General features: G+C 42.8%; 2 protein-coding genes across 2 annotated transcripts in view; both read left to right on the top strand.

The window, feature by feature from the left end:
- Nucleotides 1-20: 20 nt before the first annotated feature.
- rab3b (RAB3B, member RAS oncogene family) lies at nucleotides 21-13,633 on the top strand. Its single transcript, XM_022220489.2, has 5 exons — nucleotides 21-238; nucleotides 5,249-5,473; nucleotides 10,484-10,602; nucleotides 10,676-10,800; nucleotides 11,173-13,633. Exons 2-5 carry the CDS (start codon nucleotides 5,249-5,251, stop codon nucleotides 11,355-11,357), a joined length of 654 nt encoding a protein of 217 aa, XP_022076181.1. The 5' UTR covers nucleotides 21-238; the 3' UTR covers nucleotides 11,358-13,633.
- Nucleotides 13,634-14,081: 448 nt separating this feature from the next.
- The window catches only part of LOC110970233 (nardilysin-like), a 27,987-nt gene continuing 22,658 nt past the window's right edge, over nucleotides 14,082-19,410 (top strand). Inside the window, exons 1-2 of the mRNA XM_051947557.1 lie at nucleotides 14,082-14,195; nucleotides 17,832-18,014. Coding sequence (XP_051803517.1) covers nucleotides 17,845-18,014 — 170 coding nt within the window. The 5' untranslated portion in view covers nucleotides 14,082-14,195; nucleotides 17,832-17,844. The remainder of the gene's footprint in view (nucleotides 14,196-17,831; nucleotides 18,015-19,410) is intronic.

The following is a 19,410-nucleotide window of genomic DNA, read 5'->3' as shown; positions in this document are numbered from 1 at the left end:
CCAGTGACGGAGGATCCGCTGCTGGATGCTGGAGGAGGAAGCAGACGATCACCGACCACCGGAGCATGTCAGCGGAGAGACGGCTTACTGTACCGCGTTTCACCGGGAACATCCGGAGCTGCTCAGCCCAGAACCCTTGACTCATCCCCGGATCCCCTGAACGGATCGAGCCGCTGCTGCCGCGGAGGAAACGGTCGGTCGGAAAGACAAGAAGCAGAATCAGATCCGCCCAGCAGAGGTGAGACGCGCGCGCGCGCGCGCACGCACACACACACACACACACACACACACACACACACACACATTTATATTCGTTGTGTATTTGCTGTATATTTATATTTGTTGTGTATTTATATTTGTTGTGTATTGTGTGTGTTTATGAAACTGCAGCTGCTCTGATCACCTGATGATTGATTGGTTTGGTATTGATCAGCCTGTCAGTCAGGAGGATGAGTGATCACACACATGTCCTGTTGTATGTTCTGGTCACGTGTTCACTGTGCCCCCTTCATACATGTGATCAGACAAATTCTTAAGCTCTGAACCTTTTTCTGCTTCAGTCTCTGATCTTTAAAAGTCCATCTGATTGGTCCAATGATGGTCCAGCTCTGTTTAGCCCCGCCTCTCCAGGTGAACCAATCAGAATGAGCCTCTCAGTCCTCCAGGTTTATTTACTTCCTGCAGCTGCTTCTGCTAAACCTAAAACCTCTAAAAACTCACCAGATGTTCTGCTGTTAGAGTGAACACAAGAGTCTTCATTCACTGATGAACACCCAGATTACGGATGGTCCCCACAGCTATAGGAGGATCCTTAGAAGTAGCATGTTGTAAGCTAATGCTAGCATTAGCTACAACTATAGGAGGATCCTTAGAGTTAGCATGTTGTAGGCTAATGCTAGCATTAGCTACAACTGAAGGAGGATCTTTAGTTAGCATGCCGTAGAGCAATGCTAGCATTAACCACAACTATAGGAGGATCCTTAAAGTTAGCATGTTGTATGCTAATGTAGGCTAATGTTAGCATTAGCTACAACTATAAGAGGATCCTTAGAGTTAGCATGTTGTAGGCTAGTGTTAGCATTAGTTACAACTGTAGGAGGATTCCTATAGTTAACATGTTGAAGGCTAATGTGGGCTAATATTAGCATTAGCAGCAACTATAGGAGGATCGTTAGAGTTAGCTAAGAGGGAAAGAGGGAAACATCTAAAACATGCAGGATAGTGGCCCTCCAGGAACTGAGTTTGACACCCCTGAGCTACAACTATATGAGGATTCTTAGAGTTAGCATGTTGTAGGGTAATGCTAGCATTAGCTACAAATATAGGAGGATCCTTTGAGTTAACATTCTGTAGGCTTATGTGGGCAAATGTTAGCATTAGCCACAACAATAGGAGAATCCATAGTGTTAGCATGTTGTTGGCTAATATGCCTATCATTAGCATTGGCTACAACAGCAGGAGAATCCTTATTGTTAGCATGTTGTAGGCTAATGTGACTAACTTTTAGATGTTAGCTTTGATGGTCAGATGTCTGTATAAACTGTAGAAATGAGGGACATTAAGAGATGTTAAACTTTAATTTTAACCAGTAAACCAGGATTGGGTGGGCTACTGTGTTAGCATGTTATCGTCTGTTAGCTTCTCTCCTGCTCTCTGTGCTCATTAAACTGCATTTTCATGCTGTTGAAATACAATAAAGCTGCCTTCATTTCCAGATGTGTCTGTTGTCAGACAGCAGAATGAGGATAAAACAGATGACATGCTAACATGCTAGCATTCTAACCAGTAGTAGCTTCATTCAAATACTGATTTTATAACGTAGTCTGACAACAAACACAGCAGTTAAAAACATTCAGCTTTACTGGAAAATGATCCTTTGAGAGAAAGTTAAAAAATAGAAAGTCTCATTCATCTGTCTGACAAAGAGAGTCTTCTTCCTGAAGGGGGCGGGGCCAGCAGCAGCTCATTTAATGGTACAGACACTGAAACAGTTTAGAATGGAACCAGGATTGTGGAGTCCTGGCTAATGAAGCTTCCCTGTGATGTTTGGAGGTGAAACATTGCAAAACGGATTCTGTGAGACTTTCATTAAAGGTTCTTAAAAAAGAGGAACAATGTGAAATTTTAGCACTCCAGCATGTTTCTCTCATATCTGTATCTGACGTGCTGAAGATCCCATGGTTTTACCTTCAGCTCTTGTTGCAGTACTCTCAGAGAAAAAATTGGTTCTGAAATGGTTCTGTCACAGAACCCTGCATGGTTTTGGCTACAACCACATGCAAGCGTTCCACCAGAACGTTCCACTGTCACTATTTAGAGGAAACACTGGAGCTGCTTTCTGCCTTAGCTCCGCCCACAGCAGCTGTGATTGGTTTAAAGAAATAAAACAAACCAGAGTTTTTGTTTCTAGCAGAAGGATGAGGAGCAGCTGTGATCTTGTTGTTTGGTGACTCTGGATCAATCTGAGCCCCGACATTAGAAAGGTTTGGGTTAAATGAAAACACAGAAACAAGGAGACCCAATTAAATGGCCGTCATAACGTACAATTATGAGGTCTGCAGTGATGAAGGTGATGTGGTGGAGCAGAAGCTGAGTGGTGACCTGCTGCCTCCTGTCTGAACCAGCACCATTTACATTCAACAGGAAGTGTCCTCGGAGATTCACAGCTTTGTTTCTCTTTATGTGCAGCTTAGATTTTTTTCTTAGCTCCAGGAGGTGGAACAAAAACGTTAATTTTCCCGTTTTCAGTTGAACTCTGTGATGCTGCAGCAGCTCAGGTCTGAATCTGTGGAACAAGTCACTCAGTTATTTTCCACCAAATGGTTTCAGATGAGTCACATGATCACAAACCCACGGCTGCAGTCATCATGTCAGATGGTTCTTCCTCCGCCGACGGAGCATCCGGACATCAGCTGTGACTCATCTGAAGCTTCATTCACTGCGACCTGCAGCCGTCTGCAGCTGGACCCGACATCTGGAGTCCAGCAGAGTTTGTAGCTGCAGCTCCTGGAATCGGATTCGTGCTGAAAGCAGCTCTGACGTTGAACTGCAGCTGTTTGGTCTTTGCAGAGATCTGCTCTGATTTTCTGCATTTCTATACGTTTAACTGAGCGCTGACCCAAATTGAAATGAGATTCAGATTCAGTGAGACAGAGATGCATGTTTACTGCAGATCAGAAGCGTTTTTTTTTTCACTCAAATTTTTTATTTATTTTTGTACAATTACTCAAACCAAGAAAGAAAAACAATCAAAACAACTAAACAATGCCTGGGCAGTAACAGAGCGTTTACAGCAGGGGTGTCCAACATGAGGCCCGTGGTCCAAAAGTGGTCCTCCAGAGGGTCCAATCCGGCCCTCAGAGTGGAAAAATTCCAGAGAAGACATTAAATGCAGATTGTAAATGAGTAAAACTATAAATTTGTTGTTTGATCATAAAGTAAAATACTGGATTGTTCCTTGTTCTTTGTCATTTTGTGTCTCGTTTTTGTGATATTTTGTCTCGTTGTCATTTTGTTCCTTTTTTTGTCATTTTTTGTTTGTTAGAGTCCATTTTTTGTTGCTTTGTAACAGTTTTGTCAGATTGTTTGTCTTCTTTTTGTTTTGTTTCGTGTCGTTTGACTAATTTTTGTTGTTTTGTGCCTCGTTTTTGTGATAGCTTGTCTTGTTTTTGTTTTTATTGTCTTATTTTTTCTGACTTGCCGTTTTGTTTCTTGTTTTTGTCGTTTTCTGTTTCCTTTTTGTCTCTCTTGTGTTTTTCTGTCTTATTTTTGCCTTTTTTATGTTTTGCTTTATTTGTTGTTTTGTGTATTATTTTTGTCGTTTTGTGTCGTTTTGTGTCTTTTTGTCTCGCTTGTGTTGTTTGTCTACTCTTGTCATTTTGTTTCTCGCTTTTGTCATTTTTTATCTTGCTTGTGTCATTTGTACAATTTTTTGTCACTTTGTAACTTTTGTGTAATTTTTTGTCTCTTTTTTAGTTTGTTTCATGTCATTTGTCTCAGATTTTGTCTTTTTTTCTCTTTTTGTCGTTTTGTGTTTCATTTTTGTAATATTGTGTCTTGTTTTTGGTGTTTTTTGTCCTTTTTTGTCAGACTGTTGTCGTTTTGATCATAAAGTAAAATACTACATTGTTCAGTTCCATACAGCTGTGATTAAAATGTCGAGTTGTGCTTATTTATAGGTTATTATGCTGTGATTTTACTGGTCCGGATCACTTCAGATCAAACTGGGCTGAATGTGGAACCTGGACTAAGATGATCTCCATCATCCTCCAGTCTGTTAATCATGATGTTCTCCTCTAACATTGCCATTTCCAGACCTGTATTCTGTCCATTTAGTCCATTTTTAGTACATTTTTGCTTCCTGTAGTCTCAGTTTGTGGGTTTTTTCCCATAATGTAGATTTTATCAATAGTTTTCAACCTTTGTTTCTTCATTGGTGGTCCTGCTTTCTCATTATGGCTTTTTTACCCACCACCAGCAGTATTTAGACCAAATATCTGCCGTTTCCATCACACTCTTTTCAAAGACAAAGCACTCTGAAACTCAAAGGGATCTTATAACCCGTTACCTGTTGTAGCTCTTTACATACAGTTTCCCAAAGCACACTTATTTTCTGACATTTCTAAAAAACATGAATGATCTCCATCCAGTTCTCCATCTCCAGAAACAGATTTTTTCTTTCAGGACTTTAACGTGTCTGTTTGCTGCTGCAGGTGTTGAATTGTGTTTAAATTCTAAAGGAAAGGGTGAAAAATGTTGTTTTTCAAACTCAGATTGAGTAAATTAAATAATTGTTCCATTAATTAAATAATTCTTTAATTGTTGCAGCTTTAAGTCCAGCATTGTACTATGAAATGATTAAAATGACACTTTAACCAGGAATAATAGACGTCATTACAGCTGCAGAGATTCATCAATTAGGTGTCAGTTAAATAATCTCCAGCTGTTCTGATCATCTTCATCAGTTTCAGTGTTTTTTAAAAAAAAATAAAATCAGTCTACATTCTGTGATTGCAGCGTCTTCAGTGTGAATATTTTCTGGTTCCTCCATGACAGTAAACTGAAGATCTTTGGACCAAACCAGACATTTGAGGAAACTCTGACCCACATTTTTGACCGTTTTCTGAGATGTCAAGGACCAAACGGCTGATCGATGTTGAACTCAGCCTCGGTCCTGTGAGGTTCCATCAGCTGTGGAAATGTCTGATTGTGTGTTTTACGGCGTTGTCACGTGACTGTTCTCCTTCAGATGGCGAAGGCAGACCAGCGTTTCGGCCAGCGGGACGGTTCCGACCAGAACTTCGACTACATGTTCAAGCTGCTGATCATCGGGAACAGCAGCGTGGGGAAGACGTCCTTCCTGTTCCGCTACGCCGATGACTCCTTCAGCAACTCCTTCGTCAGCACCGTCGGCATCGACTTCAAGGTGAAGACGGTTTATCGCAACGACAAGAGGATCAAGCTGCAGATCTGGGTGAGGACTGAGTCATGTGATGGTTGTAGACTGGTGGACACCTGTACATGAGTGCAGGTTGTTGTTCGCCTGTACAGCAGGTTGTTTTTAGCCTGTAGAGCTGGTTGTTGTTCGCCTGTACAGCAGGTTGTTTTTAGCCTGTACAGCAGGTTGTTTTTAGCCTGTACAGCCGGTTGTTGTTTGTCTGTACAGCTGGTTGTTGTTTGTCTGTACAGCAGGTTGTTGTTCGTCTGTACAGCAGGTTGTTGTTCGTCTGTACAGCAGGTTGTTGTTCGCCTGTACAGCAGGTTGTTGTTCGCCTGTACAGCAGGTTGTTGTTCGCCTGTACAGCAGGTTGTTGTTCGCCTGTACAGCAGGTTGTTGTTCGCCTGTACAGCAGGTTGTTGTTTGTCTGTACAGCAGGTTGTTGTTCACCTTTACAGCAGGTTGTTGTTCGCCTGTACAGCAGGTTGTTGTTCGTCTGTACAGCAGGTTGTTGTTCACCTGTACAGCAGGTTGTTGTTCGCCTGTACAGCAGGTTGTTGTTTGTCTGTACAGCAGGTTGTTGTTTGTCTGCACAGCAGGTTGTTGTTCACCTTTACAGCCGGTTGTTGTTTGTCTGTACAGCCGGTTGTTGTTTGTCTGTACAGCAGGTTGTTGTTCGTCTGTACAGCAGGTTGTTGTTCACCTGTACAGCAGGTTGTTGTTCACCTTTACAGCCGGTTGTTGTTCGCCTGTACAGCAGGTTGTTGTTCGCCTGTACAGCAGGTTGTTGTTCACCTTTACAGCCGGTTGTTGTTCGCCTGTACAGCAGGTTGTTGTTTGCCTGTACAGCAGGTTGTTTTTAGCCTGTACAGCTGGTTGTTGTTCGCCTGTACAGCAGGTTGTTTTTAGCCTGTACAGCTGGTTGTTGTTCACCTGTACAGCCAGTTGTTGTTTGTCTGTACAGCCAGTTGTTGTTTGTCTGTACAGCAGGTTGTTGTTTGTCTGTACAGCAGGTTGTTGTTTGTCTGTACAGCAGGTTGTTGTTCGCCTGTACAGCAGGTTGTTGTTCGCCTGTACAGCAGGTTGTTGTTTGTCTGTACAGCAGGTTGTTGTTCGCCTGTACAGCAGGTTGTTGTTCACCTTTACAGCCGGTTGTTGTTCGCCTGTACAGCAGGTTGTTGTTCGCCTGTACAGCAGGTTGTTTTTAGCCTGTACAGCTGGTTGTTGTTCGCCTGTACAGCAGGTTGTTGTCTGTACAGCCGGTTGTTGTTTGTCTGTACAGCAGGTTGTTGTTCACCTGTACAGCAGGTTGTTGTTCACCTGTACAGCAGGTTGTTGTTCGTCTGTACAGCCGGTTGTTGTTTGTCTGTACAGCAGGTTGTTGTTCGTCTGTACAGCAGGTTGTTGTTCACCTGTACAGCCAGTTGTTGTTCACCTGTACAGCAGGTTGTTCTTCACCTGTACAGCAGGTTGTTGTTTGTCTGTACAGCAGGTTGTTGTTCGTCTGTACAGCAGGTTGTTGTACGCCTGTACAGCCAGTTGTTGTTCGTCTGTACAGCCGGTTGTTGTTCGTCTGTACAGCAGGTTGTTCTTCACCTGTACAGCAGGTTGTTGTTTGTCTGTACAGCAGGTTGTTCTTCACCTGTACAGCAGGTTGTTGTTCGTCTGTACAGCAGGTTGTTGTTCGTCTGTACAGCAGGTTGTTGTTCGCCTGTACAGCAGGTTGTTGTTCGTCTGTACAGCAGGTTGTTGTTCGCCTGTACAGCAGGTTGCTGTCTGTACAGCAGGTTGCTGTCTGTACAGCAGGTTGTTGTCTGTACAGCCGGTTGTTGTATAGTGTAGTGTTGTTTTGTGCTGTGTGTTTGCTGGTTGCTCATTTTTGTTTTTGGTCTCTCCGTGTGTGATGTTGTGACTCTTTCAGGTGAACTGTGGCTCCTTCACTCCGTTCGTCACCTCAACATGTTTCTGTTATTAATCATGGACAGTATCGTAGAACAACATGACCTTCTGTGGAACATTTTAATCATATCCTGTAACTAAAGACTAACATCTGAAAACATACTGTTCCAGTAAATAGTGGTCTGACCCAGAACTCAACAACACGATCAATCAATAATCAGTTAATCATTAACATGAAGGAAGTACAGTTAATACTTTTAGAGAATTAAATTCAGGCTAAGGCATTAACCCCCACAGAAATGTATGTCCTGATGCCTGTTGCTAACTAAACCCAGCAAGAGGCTCCACCTGGTGGAACAACCAGGTACTACAGCTGATGTACATTTACTGACATCATGACCTTCTTCTTCTGCTGCTTCATTGCTTCATATATTTTTTAATTAATCGATCATTAACATCCTCAGTTTTGATAAACATAAGGAAGTCCCTGTAATGGTTCATGGCAACTTTTACACATGGGCAGTGAGGTATTAGAATCTGTTTGTTAGCATGTAGCAGCGCTGTGGTTCATCCTCCTGTGACCCTGAACCGCTCAGAGGTTTGATTCGTCTCCTTTCTTTATGATTCAGACGCAGCAGCTGCTTCTCTAAACATGTTTTCACTGTGAATTAATCAACATGACACTAAAGGTGCCTTCCAGTATCCATGCTACCATTTTGTGTAACATCCCATAATAATGTGTAGCAGTGCCACACAGACAGAGACGTGTTGTTGAGTGAAATAACCTACAGTGTAATTTAATGTACTGCAGCACATGAAGTCTGAGCAGAGAAACACGATGTTCTGCTCCGAGAAAATAAAGGAGACAGACTGCAGCTCTATTATCAGTGGTGATGGTGTTGCCATGGCAGCAGCTCTTCTCACACACACACACACACACACACACACACACACACACACACACACACACACACACACACACACACACACAAACAGAAAAACACACACTAACAGTGTCGTCTTTGGTGGCAATTAAAGGACCTCTCAGGGCGACGAGGTGGAGGCCCAGCAGGAGGAGTGTGTGTGTGTGTGTGTGTGTGTGTGTGTGTGTGTGTGTGTGTGTGTGTGTGTTTCTGTGTGTGTGTGTGTTGTATTGTGTGTTGTATTGTGTGTGTGTGTGTGTGTTATATTGTGTGTTGTGCGGTACTGTAAATGTGTTTAATCACAGCTGATTGATTCGAAGCTCGATGAGTAAAAATAGCATCGCTTCATCTGCACTGACGCTCGTTTAGCCTCCACTCAGAGAGCATCATGGGAGATGGAGTCATTAGACCGCCCAGGCTTCGTTCCTCTTCGTGGTGGTGAAAGCGTCTGATGTCGTCCAGCTTCAAATGTTCACCGTCATTTAATCATTCACAGCAGAACCACCTGCAGCAGGCGTGTATTTAACAGCTCAAGATCACATTTTTACTCCGCCGAGGAACGCGGTGGTTACATGACAATCACCGTCTGTCTGTATCTGTCTGTCTGTCTGTCTGTTAGCAACATCACTCGAAAACAGATTAACAGATTTGGATGAAATTTCCAGTGAAGCTCAGAAATGACACAAGGACCAAGTGATCAGATTCTGGCAGTGATGCTGCTTATAGTCTGGATCCATGGATTAGTTAAAGATTTCTGTATCATTGCCAGATAGCAGCACGGTGTCACTGTAACCATGACAACCAGTGAACACTACATCAGCTGATTGTGATCCTACTACAAATCCACCTCTGAGGACTTATCAGGACTTATCCATCAGAAATGATCCAAGGAACAGCTGATTAAACTGTGGGGGTGTTTCTGAGCCGCCCGCTACATATTTAGGTCACGTGATCCGGTATCCGTACATAACATACACATGCAGAACACACGCCTGGACTCAGGTAATTTAGTTTGTGGGAACATCTATATTAAATGTTGCTGTGATTTCTGATCATCAATAACTAATAAATAAAAGCTGCATTTCTGACATATGGGGGACTGAGCAGCCTTGGAGGAGGACTGATCTCTGAGAGCTTTTCTAGTTATGTTTGCAATTTTTTTGGCCACAAATTAGTGTCAGTGAAGTTTTTATTCCTGTGGAGCAGAACAGAGCAGGTTTTTGGTTTATTTCCACCAGTATGAAGTAAAAATGACTGAACAGACCTGTCAGTGTTTAAAAATCACCAAAGGACTCCACTCATCAGGAACAGAAAGCGTGAAAACAGAAAGAATTTTCAGTTTTGACTTTCTGACAGCTTTTCAAACACATCATGTGTAACGAGTGGTTTCGTTGAGAAAAATAACCGAATCTGAACAAAAATTGTGACATTTCATCAGAATCACTTTGTTCTGCATGTCCGATTCAAAAATAGTTTATTCCAAGCAGATCAACAAAAAATCAAATTTCAGGCAGTAAATCCATCGAACTTCAACTGATATCCTGAGATGGAAAATCTCAAAAATAAAAGCTGCACTCAGCATTTTATTAAATGTATTTAACTTTTTCAGGAAGAGTTTTTCTGAGATGTTAGCTGCGTTCAGTGACATAATCACTTTATTTTTCTCACTTCTGTTAATATTTTCTCTCATTTCAACATAAAATAAATTCAATCCACGTCAGAGAACATTCAGAGGGTTTTCATGTCTGTTTTGCAGGTACTGTGTATGTCGGCTCTGATTGGAGCTCATTAACCTCCACAGAAGTGTTTGTCCTGGTGCTAAACTCCCACAATGCTCTCTGTCATTAAGACAGAGCAGCAGGTGATGTGGGAAACAGAATAAGATCATGACAGAAGATTCGGTTACTCGATCCAGCCGTTGATTTGAAACATGTTTGGAGGCGTCGGGTCTGAAATGTTTCATGGTGAGTTTAGCAGCAGACAGAGAGCCGCTGACTGATGACATTTAATTCAACTCACTTGTGTTTTTTAAGGTGTGTAAAGTCCAGACATTTAACATGAGTCATCATTCATTAAACTGTCAGGATGAGTTCATCTTTAGACAGAATTTGGGTTAAAACACAGCATCATCAGCGTACGTGTGGACTGTCATTACAGAAACTGAATGTGTGACATGATGCAGCTTCTTCATGAAGGTTCTGACGGGTCTGTTCTGTTGTTCCAGGACACGGCGGGTCAGGAGCGTTACCGAACCATCACCACGGCTTACTACCGCGGCGCCATGGGCTTCATCCTCATGTATGACATCACCAACGAGGAGTCCTTCAACGCCGTCCAGGACTGGTACGTGATTGGCTGAAGCTTGTGTTGGTCTGACTCAGCTGAAGTCAATGATGGTGTGGCTGTGTGTCTGCAGGGCCACTCAGATCAAGACGTACTCGTGGGACAATGCTCAGGTCATCATGGTGGGAAACAAGTGCGACATGGACGAGGAGCGAGTCGTCCCTCCGGAGAAAGGAAAACATCTGGCCGACCAGCTAGGTGAGGCTGCTGCAACCTGAGAAAGAGGTATTTATCGCCTGAAAACACTACTGCTGAGGTTTCAGGAGGTAAATACTGCAGAAAATACTGTACAGCGCAGGATTCAGGAGGTAAATACTGCCGAAAATACTTTATGGCTGGGATTTCATTTGGTAAATACTGCAAAAAATACTGTACGACTGAAGTTTTAGGAGGCAAATACTGCAAAAAATACTGCATGGCTGAGGTTTCAGGAGTAAATACTGCAAAAAATACTGCACAGCCGAAATTTTAGGAGGTAAATGCTGCAGAAAATACTTTACGGCTGAGGTTTCAGGATATAAAAACTGCAGAAAATGACTGAAAATGAAACCTGACTCTGTTCTGCTGCAGGCTTCGAGTACTACGAGGCGAGCGCTAAGGAGAACATCAACGTGCGGCAGGTCTTTGAGCGTCTGGTGGACATCATCTGCGTTAAGATGTCGGAGCGCGTCGACGTGGAGGCGCCGGCGGCTCCCGGATCCAAAACCACCAAACTGACCGACAAACCGGCCCAGCTACCTCAGAAGTGCTGCTGATTCGACCCACTGACCGGTTCTAACTATCCTAACATTCCTTCGTCCTCACTCGCTCTGCTTCAGTCCATGTTAGTGAGCCGTCGATAATCACTGCTGCCGACCTGCCAACATTCAAACATCGTCCTCTGAACTCTGCAGCCTCAGATGGTCAGTCTGACGGGCTGAAAGGCCGCGGGGCTGCTGGGTGGATGTTCGCTGCTCAAACTGATGTTGAAACTAATGAATCTCAGAGGAGGGAGGAGAACCGGTTCATTCAACAGCTGCTCGTCTTTAATAAGTCGATGGTTTCTGTCAAAGTTAATCAAAGCTGAGGTCAAAGATCCACTTTAAGCTGCAGAACCTCAAACCAGAGTTATTTGACAAAGATGAGGATTCTGTTCAGTTCACTTATGAGTTATTTGGGACCAAAAACGAACTTCTGTAAAGTATTTTGGCTGAATTCCTGAGGTTCCTCAACCACCCATGTTCTTTCCATTTTCAGGTTCAGTAATTAAACTGGATCGGTTCAGTCGTTCTGATCTGATGGAACTATTCTGTCTGTTCTCACCACAGCTTTATCTCTGGAGATACTGAACCTTTGAAATGGTTGAAAATGGATGAAATTCTCTAAATTCAGCCAAAATATTTTTCAAATCTTTGTTCCATCCATCCATCCATCCATCCATCCATCCATCCATCCATCCATCCATCCATCCATCCATCATCCATCTTCTTCCTCTTATCCAGGGCCGGGTCGTGGAGGCAGCAGGTGAAGCAGGTCATTACAGATCTTCCTCCTCCCAGAGACTCGTTCCAGCTCTTCCTGGAGGATCCCGAGGCGTTCCCAGGCCAGATGAGATACATAATCCCTCCAGAGAGTTCTGGTTCTACCCCGGGGTCTCCTCCCAGGCAGACGTGTTCAGAAAACCTCCAAAGGAAGTCTCCCTGGAGGATCTGAATCAGATGTCCAAACCAAGGATCAGCAGCTCTACTCTGAGCTCCCTCCAGATGTCTGATCTTCTCCCATCTCTAAGGCTGAGCCCAGACACCCTACAGAGGAAGCTTATTTCAGACGCTTGTATCTGTGATCTCGTTCTTTCTGTCACTACCCAGAGCTCATGACCACAGGTGACTGAGAGCTTCTCCTTGAGGCTCAGCTCTCTCTTCACCACGACGGTTCGGTACAACGCCTTCATTACTGCTGACGCTGCACTAATCCTCCTGTCCATCTCTAGCTCCATTTTCCCATCACTCATGAAAAAGATCCCGAGGTACTTGAACTCCTTTGCTTGGTCTTTGTTTTTGTTTTGGTTCCTAAATAACATCAAGGTGAACTGAACAGAATGTGAGAAGGTTCTATGAGAACTGACAGACTGATCTCCATCCCGTCATCAGAACAAACATCTGGCCATCAGCTGCTCCAGATGTTCAGACCCGTCAGACTGAGCTGCAGCAGCGCCTCAGCGCAGCACTGCCTCCTCTCCAAGTGTAGCACAACATGTTCAGTGTTTACAGCCTCCATCTCACCGTCACCGGCCTCACCTGTGCTGCTTCTGGCTCAAACACACTTCAGGGCTACAACATCGGCGCTGCAGGGCTGGAAGGCTGCATGGCTGCTGAGCTGCAGAGCGACATAGCTGCAGGGCTGCAGGGCTGCAGCTGTGTCGCTCTGCAGCTCGGCAGCTTTGGGTGTTTGCGATGAACTCGGTTCCCCTCGGCAGGTGTCGTCACGTAGCCGCCGTGTTTCCTCCATGAAGGTGTGTGTGAGTGTGTGATATTAGTCAGACATGTTCATCTGGTCATCATGATATTTATCGTGAGGGTTCTTGTGTTTGTGTACAGTATCTTTGACTGGAGTGTGATATTTTGATAAAGTTAGCTGAGATTCAGGACGAGTTTCAGGAAAAAAACGGAGTTGAAAAAAAGTCTTAAATATTCTGAAGAAGAGAAACTATAATCCTGCCAAACTGTTGTTTATCGACCACAGCGCACGTTTCTGTGTGTGACTCCCCACCATGTGTCTTCATATTGATGAGATAATAATATTGACATTGTCTTCATATGATTATTTTTTAAGTGAATTTGTAAATGATAGAATTAGAGATTATACTGGTGTTGAGTATGGATTTATTTTTATGCAGTGTAAACCATGGACAAATTCTATAGAGAGTTTATGTAAACTTGTTGTCTTACAGTTCACTCCTGTTCGGGGAGAAGCACAAAGTGATTGTACAAAATATTGTGAATGTTTGTATATTATAGATGCAATTTAGTATAATAAAAATCACAATCTTTAATCAGAATGTTTGTCTCGCTTCTTTTACAACTTATTTTGCCTCTTATGTGACCTCTTTAGAAACGTTATTGTTCTGAATATAAGATAAAATCATGACTTTCTAAACCTCTGCAGACTTCAGAGCTCGGGAACAAGGAGTCTGCATTCTCCTGATCAAGTCTGAGTGCAAATTTAACCAAAGAAAAAGCAAAATGACTTCAAAGTAACACAAAATGGCATTAAAGATGCAAAGCAACCACAGATGCAAAAAAGAACCAAAAAGAAGAACATTATTATGCACTATCTGAAGGTATATTCTATTCTATTCTATTCTATTCTATTCTATTCTATTATATTATATTATATTATATTATATTATATTATATTGTTGAGAGCACATTATTTTCGACACGTCTGTCACAGGCTTTACACTGTCGTCACAAATTCCTCCAATCAGAAGGGCCGTTTGTCTGTGATTGACGAACTCTGAGCCAATCAGGGGCTTTGTTTTGCTCAGTCGCCGTTCGGTTGGAACCGGGTAGCAGCTCCAAACTTTCCGCAGCACTGAGCTAACAGAGCCAAAGGTGAGCGTCCTTTGGGGTCGGAGGTCCGGTGGAGCTGCCCGTCCGGTCGGCGGACAGACCAGACGGCGTGTATTTGACTCCGGGTGTCACACAGCTGTTGGCCGTTAGCTGGTGGTGTTGTGGTTGTGTCATACAGGATAACGGGATTAGCTAATGCTAACGCTAGCCCGGCCGGTCTGTTGCTGAGTTAACCAGTTACCAGCCGCTTAAACTGTCTTATTAACGGAACCACTAACTGACTTGACTGACAGAGTTCAGTGTGAGTTCAGATTCTTTATTGGGAGTATTTGTGAATATGTGAAGTTTTCTCGGAGCTGCTAACAGCTAAGCTAACAGGTTGTTGTGTTAAATTAGCTGGTTTCAGCTTCCGCTGATTCTGTTAACCGAAGTGCTTCGGGTAAATCAGGTGTGTAGGTTTGGGTAGGTTCAAGGTTTAGCTCATCATCAAGCCTCTGCAGAAGCCTGATGACGAGCTGATCATTTGAGTCAGGTGTGTTGGAGCAGGGAAGCATCCAAAACATGCAGGACATGGGGTCCTGAGGAACAGGGTTGAGAACCACTGTTTTAGTGAGCAGTTTATTTTGTGTTATTCTCATCATAAGCCTGTTTAAAATCTAAATGTAAAGGCTGCTGTTTACACTGAACTCTGTTATTTCATAGACCAGGGGTGTCCAACATGAGGCCCGTGGTCCAAAAGTGGTCCTCCAGAGGGTCCAATCTGGTCCTCAAAGTGTAAAAATTATAGAGAAGACATTAACTGCAGATTGTAAATAAGTTAAACTGTAAATTTAAAATCATTTCTAGACCATGACAAGTTGTTTAGATCATAAAGTAAAATACTAGGTTGTTCTTTTTGGAATATGTTGTCATTTTTTGTAATTTTTTGTCTCGTTTTTTGTCATTTGTTCATTTTTCTGTCACTTTGTAACTTTGTTGTCTCATTTTTTGTCTGTTTTGTGTCATTTCTCCCTTTTTTATCGTTTTTTCTTGTTTTTGTCATTTTGTTTCGTTTTCGTAATATTTTATTGTTGTTTTGTTTCTCGCATTTGTCATTTTTTGTCTCGTTTCTGTTGTTTGTCCATTTTTTTCTTGCTTTATAACTTTTTGTCTCTTGTTTGTTTGTCATTTGTCCCATTTTTTTGTCGTTTTTTCTTGTTTTTGTCATTTTCTTTCAATTTGGAATTGTTGCTTTTTGCCTGACTTTTGTCGCTTGTCTCATGTTTTTGTCGTTTTGTGTTTCCTTTTTCTCTCGCTTGTGTTCTTTGTCCTCTTTTTGTTATTTTGTGATTTGCTTTATTGTTGTCTTTTTTGTTGTTTTTGTCTTGCTTGTGTAGTTTGTCCATTTTATGTCGCTTCGTGTCTGGTTTTTGTGGTATTTTGTGTGGTTTTTGTGATATTTTGTCTCGTTTTTGTAATATTTTGTCTCGTTTTTGTAATATTTTGTCTCATTTTTCTAATATTTTGTCTCGTTTTTGTGATATTTTGTCTCGTTTTTATAATATTTTGTTGTTTTTGTAATATTTTGTCTCGTTTTTGTAATATTTTGTCATTTTTGTAATTAGGGATGAGAATTTTGACTAATTTCCGAACCGACTAGTCGCTAATTTTATTGGCGTTTAGTCGGTTCGGAAAACTTGCAATTTAACCCTTTAAGCACCAAAGTCGCAATATTGCAACAAGCAACATTGCTGAACATAACAAGCCACAGCTTCAGATATACTGCCTCGTGTGCCTCATGTACTGTACACCAGGAGATGGTGGACATCTGGAACTTCAATCTGAGCATCAGTTGTGGGCGTGTTTTCATTCAAAGTTTTGGAGTTTAGAGTTTGAAAACCGAGGAGACGAGACTCGCCATCGGAGCGTATCAGAGCGCAAAACGGCACATTTTAGAGCGAGAAAACTCACCGTACGGAGAGGTCTGCTCAACGCTGACAAAGTACTTTGTCAAGTAATGGCTTACTCATATTCTGAAGAGGAATATTCACCCTCTGATGAAGATGTTCAGTCGTCCACTGAGACAGAAAGTGCCGCTGCGTCTGTGCGTAACGGCAGCGGGTCGGTGCGCCATGACAGTCCACGAGCAGCACATAGTGGAGCCGATGCTTTGCTTCGGGGGGGCAGGAAGGGACGTGGTGGGTGTAGCTGGAGTGGTCAGAACACCGCTAATGATGAGGGGGATAGCGGGGGTTGAAAAAAGAGACAAGCATATGCTACTGGCAGGATCAACCAGGTAGCCCAGACGGGACGAGCATAGAGCTGCATGGCGGCGCCCGGTCGGGGGGGGGGGGGGGGCACTAGCGTTTAACCGACTAGTAAAATACTAACTGTTTAATAAATGAGTAGGCGGTTAAACGATTAAACGACTAGTCCGCACATCCCTATTTGTAATGTTGTGTCTCGTTTTTGTTGTTTTCCGTCTGTGATTTTACTGATCCACTGGAGCTCAGACTGTGCTGAATGTGGAACCTGAACTAAAATGAGTCTGACAGCCCCGTCTTAAATCATAATTACATTTTTTATCTGACTTCATACAGTCACAGCCTTCCCCTGTTGTTCTCTGTCTTAATAAATACACGTTGGATCAGTTTGTTGCTCTCAGGCTCGTCTTTGCTTTATGACATGATGTTGATCGATTGGGTTTTAGATTTATCACGCGGTGAATATTAAACTGAAGCTTTAAAATCACAACATCTAACAGAGAAATGTAAAGTCTGAAATGTTATTTTCTAGTGGTGTTAGTTTCAGGGCTGAACCTTTAGTCTAAATGTTACTGTGCAGGGTTCTCGCCAGGATTTTTTTTCAGCGTAACGGCAGGTCCTCCTACACGCGCGCGCAATAGACGGGAACGGGTCAATCGACAGGAAAGTACGGCTGAGCTGGGGAGACATAAATTAACCTAGATAGGCACCCAGTTGATAAAAACAAAACAAACACACATGGCGTTATCTGTCAAAATAACAGCAGCGGCCCTAATCACAGTGTTAACCCTTTCTGTTCGGCCCCCGACCGTGGTCAGGAAGTCGGGGTTAACCCCCTTCACTTCCTCAGCAGCCGTAGAGGCAAAGACACAGGAGCCCAGCCGCATCGAAGAACACTGCAGCCTTTATTGTCTATAAACAGTGGCTGAACCGCACAGTGCCGCCAACCCAACTCTCCTCCTCCGACTGGACCGACTGCCCGTCTCTCTCCCCCTCCCTCCCACACACACACGCGCTGCTCTCTCTCCCTCTCCCTCTCTCATGACGGAGCCACACGCTCTCATAACAACAGTGTAATCTTTGAAATGTGCTGGCGTAGCGGCCCTAATCACAGCGTAATCTTTTAAACTGAGCGTAACGGCCCGTTAGACAGTGTAACGGGCCGTTATGACAGTGTAATGGACCGTTACGCTGAAATGCGCTGGCGAGAACCCTGCTGTGATGTGGCAGGGGGACGAATTTAACTTTCTGATGAAGGTAAAATGAGTCAGAACGTCATAAATGAAGCTCTGTGATGCTGCAGAGACACTTCGGTCCATTAATCAGGTTCTCCAGATGTGATTATTTCAGTGGAAAATCAACGAATCAGTCTGGATGATCCACTGTGAAGGTTTAGTTTGTGAACCTGCAGCTCACCATCATGTGTTTCCTCCAGAGGACTCGTAGAGATGCCTCAGACCAACAAGTCGGTGAGCGGCGGTGGAGCACCGGGTCAGGCTTCTGCTGCCGACCAGGACGAGCCGCCGCCGCTGGACGCCAGAGAGCCTCAGCTGGACGGAGGAGATGATCAGGGAGACCCGGAGATCATCAAGTCACCCAGCGACCCCAAGAAGTACAGGTGAGGACTAGGGATGGGAATTTCGACTAATTTCCCCGCCGACTAGTCTCAAATTTTATTTGCGACTAGTCGACTAGTCTATAAAGCCACATAATGACAGTGGAGAAACATTTTCATTATGTCCCGCTCTGTAAGTCTGGATGGGATCTGCAGTGACTTTGTGCATGCGCGATTCACCTGCCGTCTGGCCGTGGAGGGATGTGTCCTCTAATCAGACACTGGGACTGCTGTGGGGTTACTGGACTGACAGCCTGTGCTCTGGGAGGAGCTCACAGCAGCACCTGCTGCTGGTTGAGGACAGTAACTGCAGAATGATCCGAGTTTTCCTATTAGAGTCTCCAAAACGGCAGAAAAAGTCGCTAGATTTGTGGTTAGTAGCTTTTGACAAAAAAAGTCACTAGGACGCTTTGGAAAGTCGCTACATTTAGCGAGAAAGTCGCTAAGTTGGCAACACTGGTTTCTGCTTACACAGCCGACAGCAAACCTTGTTGTCATCTGCTGCATCAAAATACTGCTAAACGGTGCTGATTTTCTTAAGTGGGAGCGTCGCCATCTTCCCACTTTACCTTTCCAAACTTTCTTCCCCAAACTGTGTGGCCCCGCCCCCTGCTACGTGTGAGGGGAGGGGAGGAGGAGCAGTTCTCTGCCTGACTGCTCAGCCTGTTTACAAAGAAGCAGAGGCGTGAAGAACAAGGTGCATGATGCTTAATGCAGCGTTTAACCGACTAGTAAAGTACTAAACGTTTAATAAGTGAGTAGGTGGTTAAACGATTAAAAGACGAGTCGCGCACATCCCTAGTGAGGATGCTTCCAGGTGATGGAAACATCAGAGAAAACCTATGAAACCTGATCCTGAAGCTTCTCAGCTCCTGGTCTCAGTTTAAATATTAATATTTAGAACCTAAAACTTAGTTCTGGAAAATGTTTTGGCTCAATTTGGATTCAGCTGCTGTAATGTTAATTATCATAAATATTATAATAACACAATAATGTTAATGTTGTAATAATTATAATGTAAATTATCATAATGACAGTAACATAATTATGCTAATTACTGTAATAATATTCTAATAATATATTAGTGTAATAATTATAAAAATATAATGACGTTAACTATTGTAGTAATTACAATAATATGATGTTAATTATTGTAATATTTATAATAATGTTAATATTATTATTCATTATAATATAATAGTTTTATTATCGCAATAGTAATAATAATATAGTAATGTTTATTATTGAAATAATTATACTAATATAATTCTGCTATTATTTATAATAATATGATAATGTTCACTATTGTAATAAATATAATAATATAATCACTTTAATTATAAGAATTCTCAAGATATAATTATGAAATTATTTATAATTAATTATTGTAATAATTCTA

This window comes from Acanthochromis polyacanthus, chromosome 4, assembly GCF_021347895.1.
Source record: "Acanthochromis polyacanthus isolate Apoly-LR-REF ecotype Palm Island chromosome 4, KAUST_Apoly_ChrSc, whole genome shotgun sequence".
Classification (NCBI taxonomy): Eukaryota; Metazoa; Chordata; class Actinopteri; family Pomacentridae; genus Acanthochromis; species Acanthochromis polyacanthus.
This window is presented reverse-complemented; position numbering and strand designations above follow the sequence as displayed.

Coding starts and splice junctions, on each gene's coding strand:
- rab3b (XM_022220489.2), top strand. CDS start 5,249: ATGGCGAAGGCAGACCAGCGTTTCGGCCAGCGGGACGGTTCCGACCAG. Junction 5,474..10,483: donor GGATCAAGCTGCAGATCTGG/GTGAGGACTGAG, acceptor CTGTTGTTCCAG/GACACGGCGGGTCAGGAGCG. Junction 10,801..11,172: donor ACATCTGGCCGACCAGCTAG/GTGAGGCTGCTG, acceptor GTTCTGCTGCAG/GCTTCGAGTACTACGAGGCG.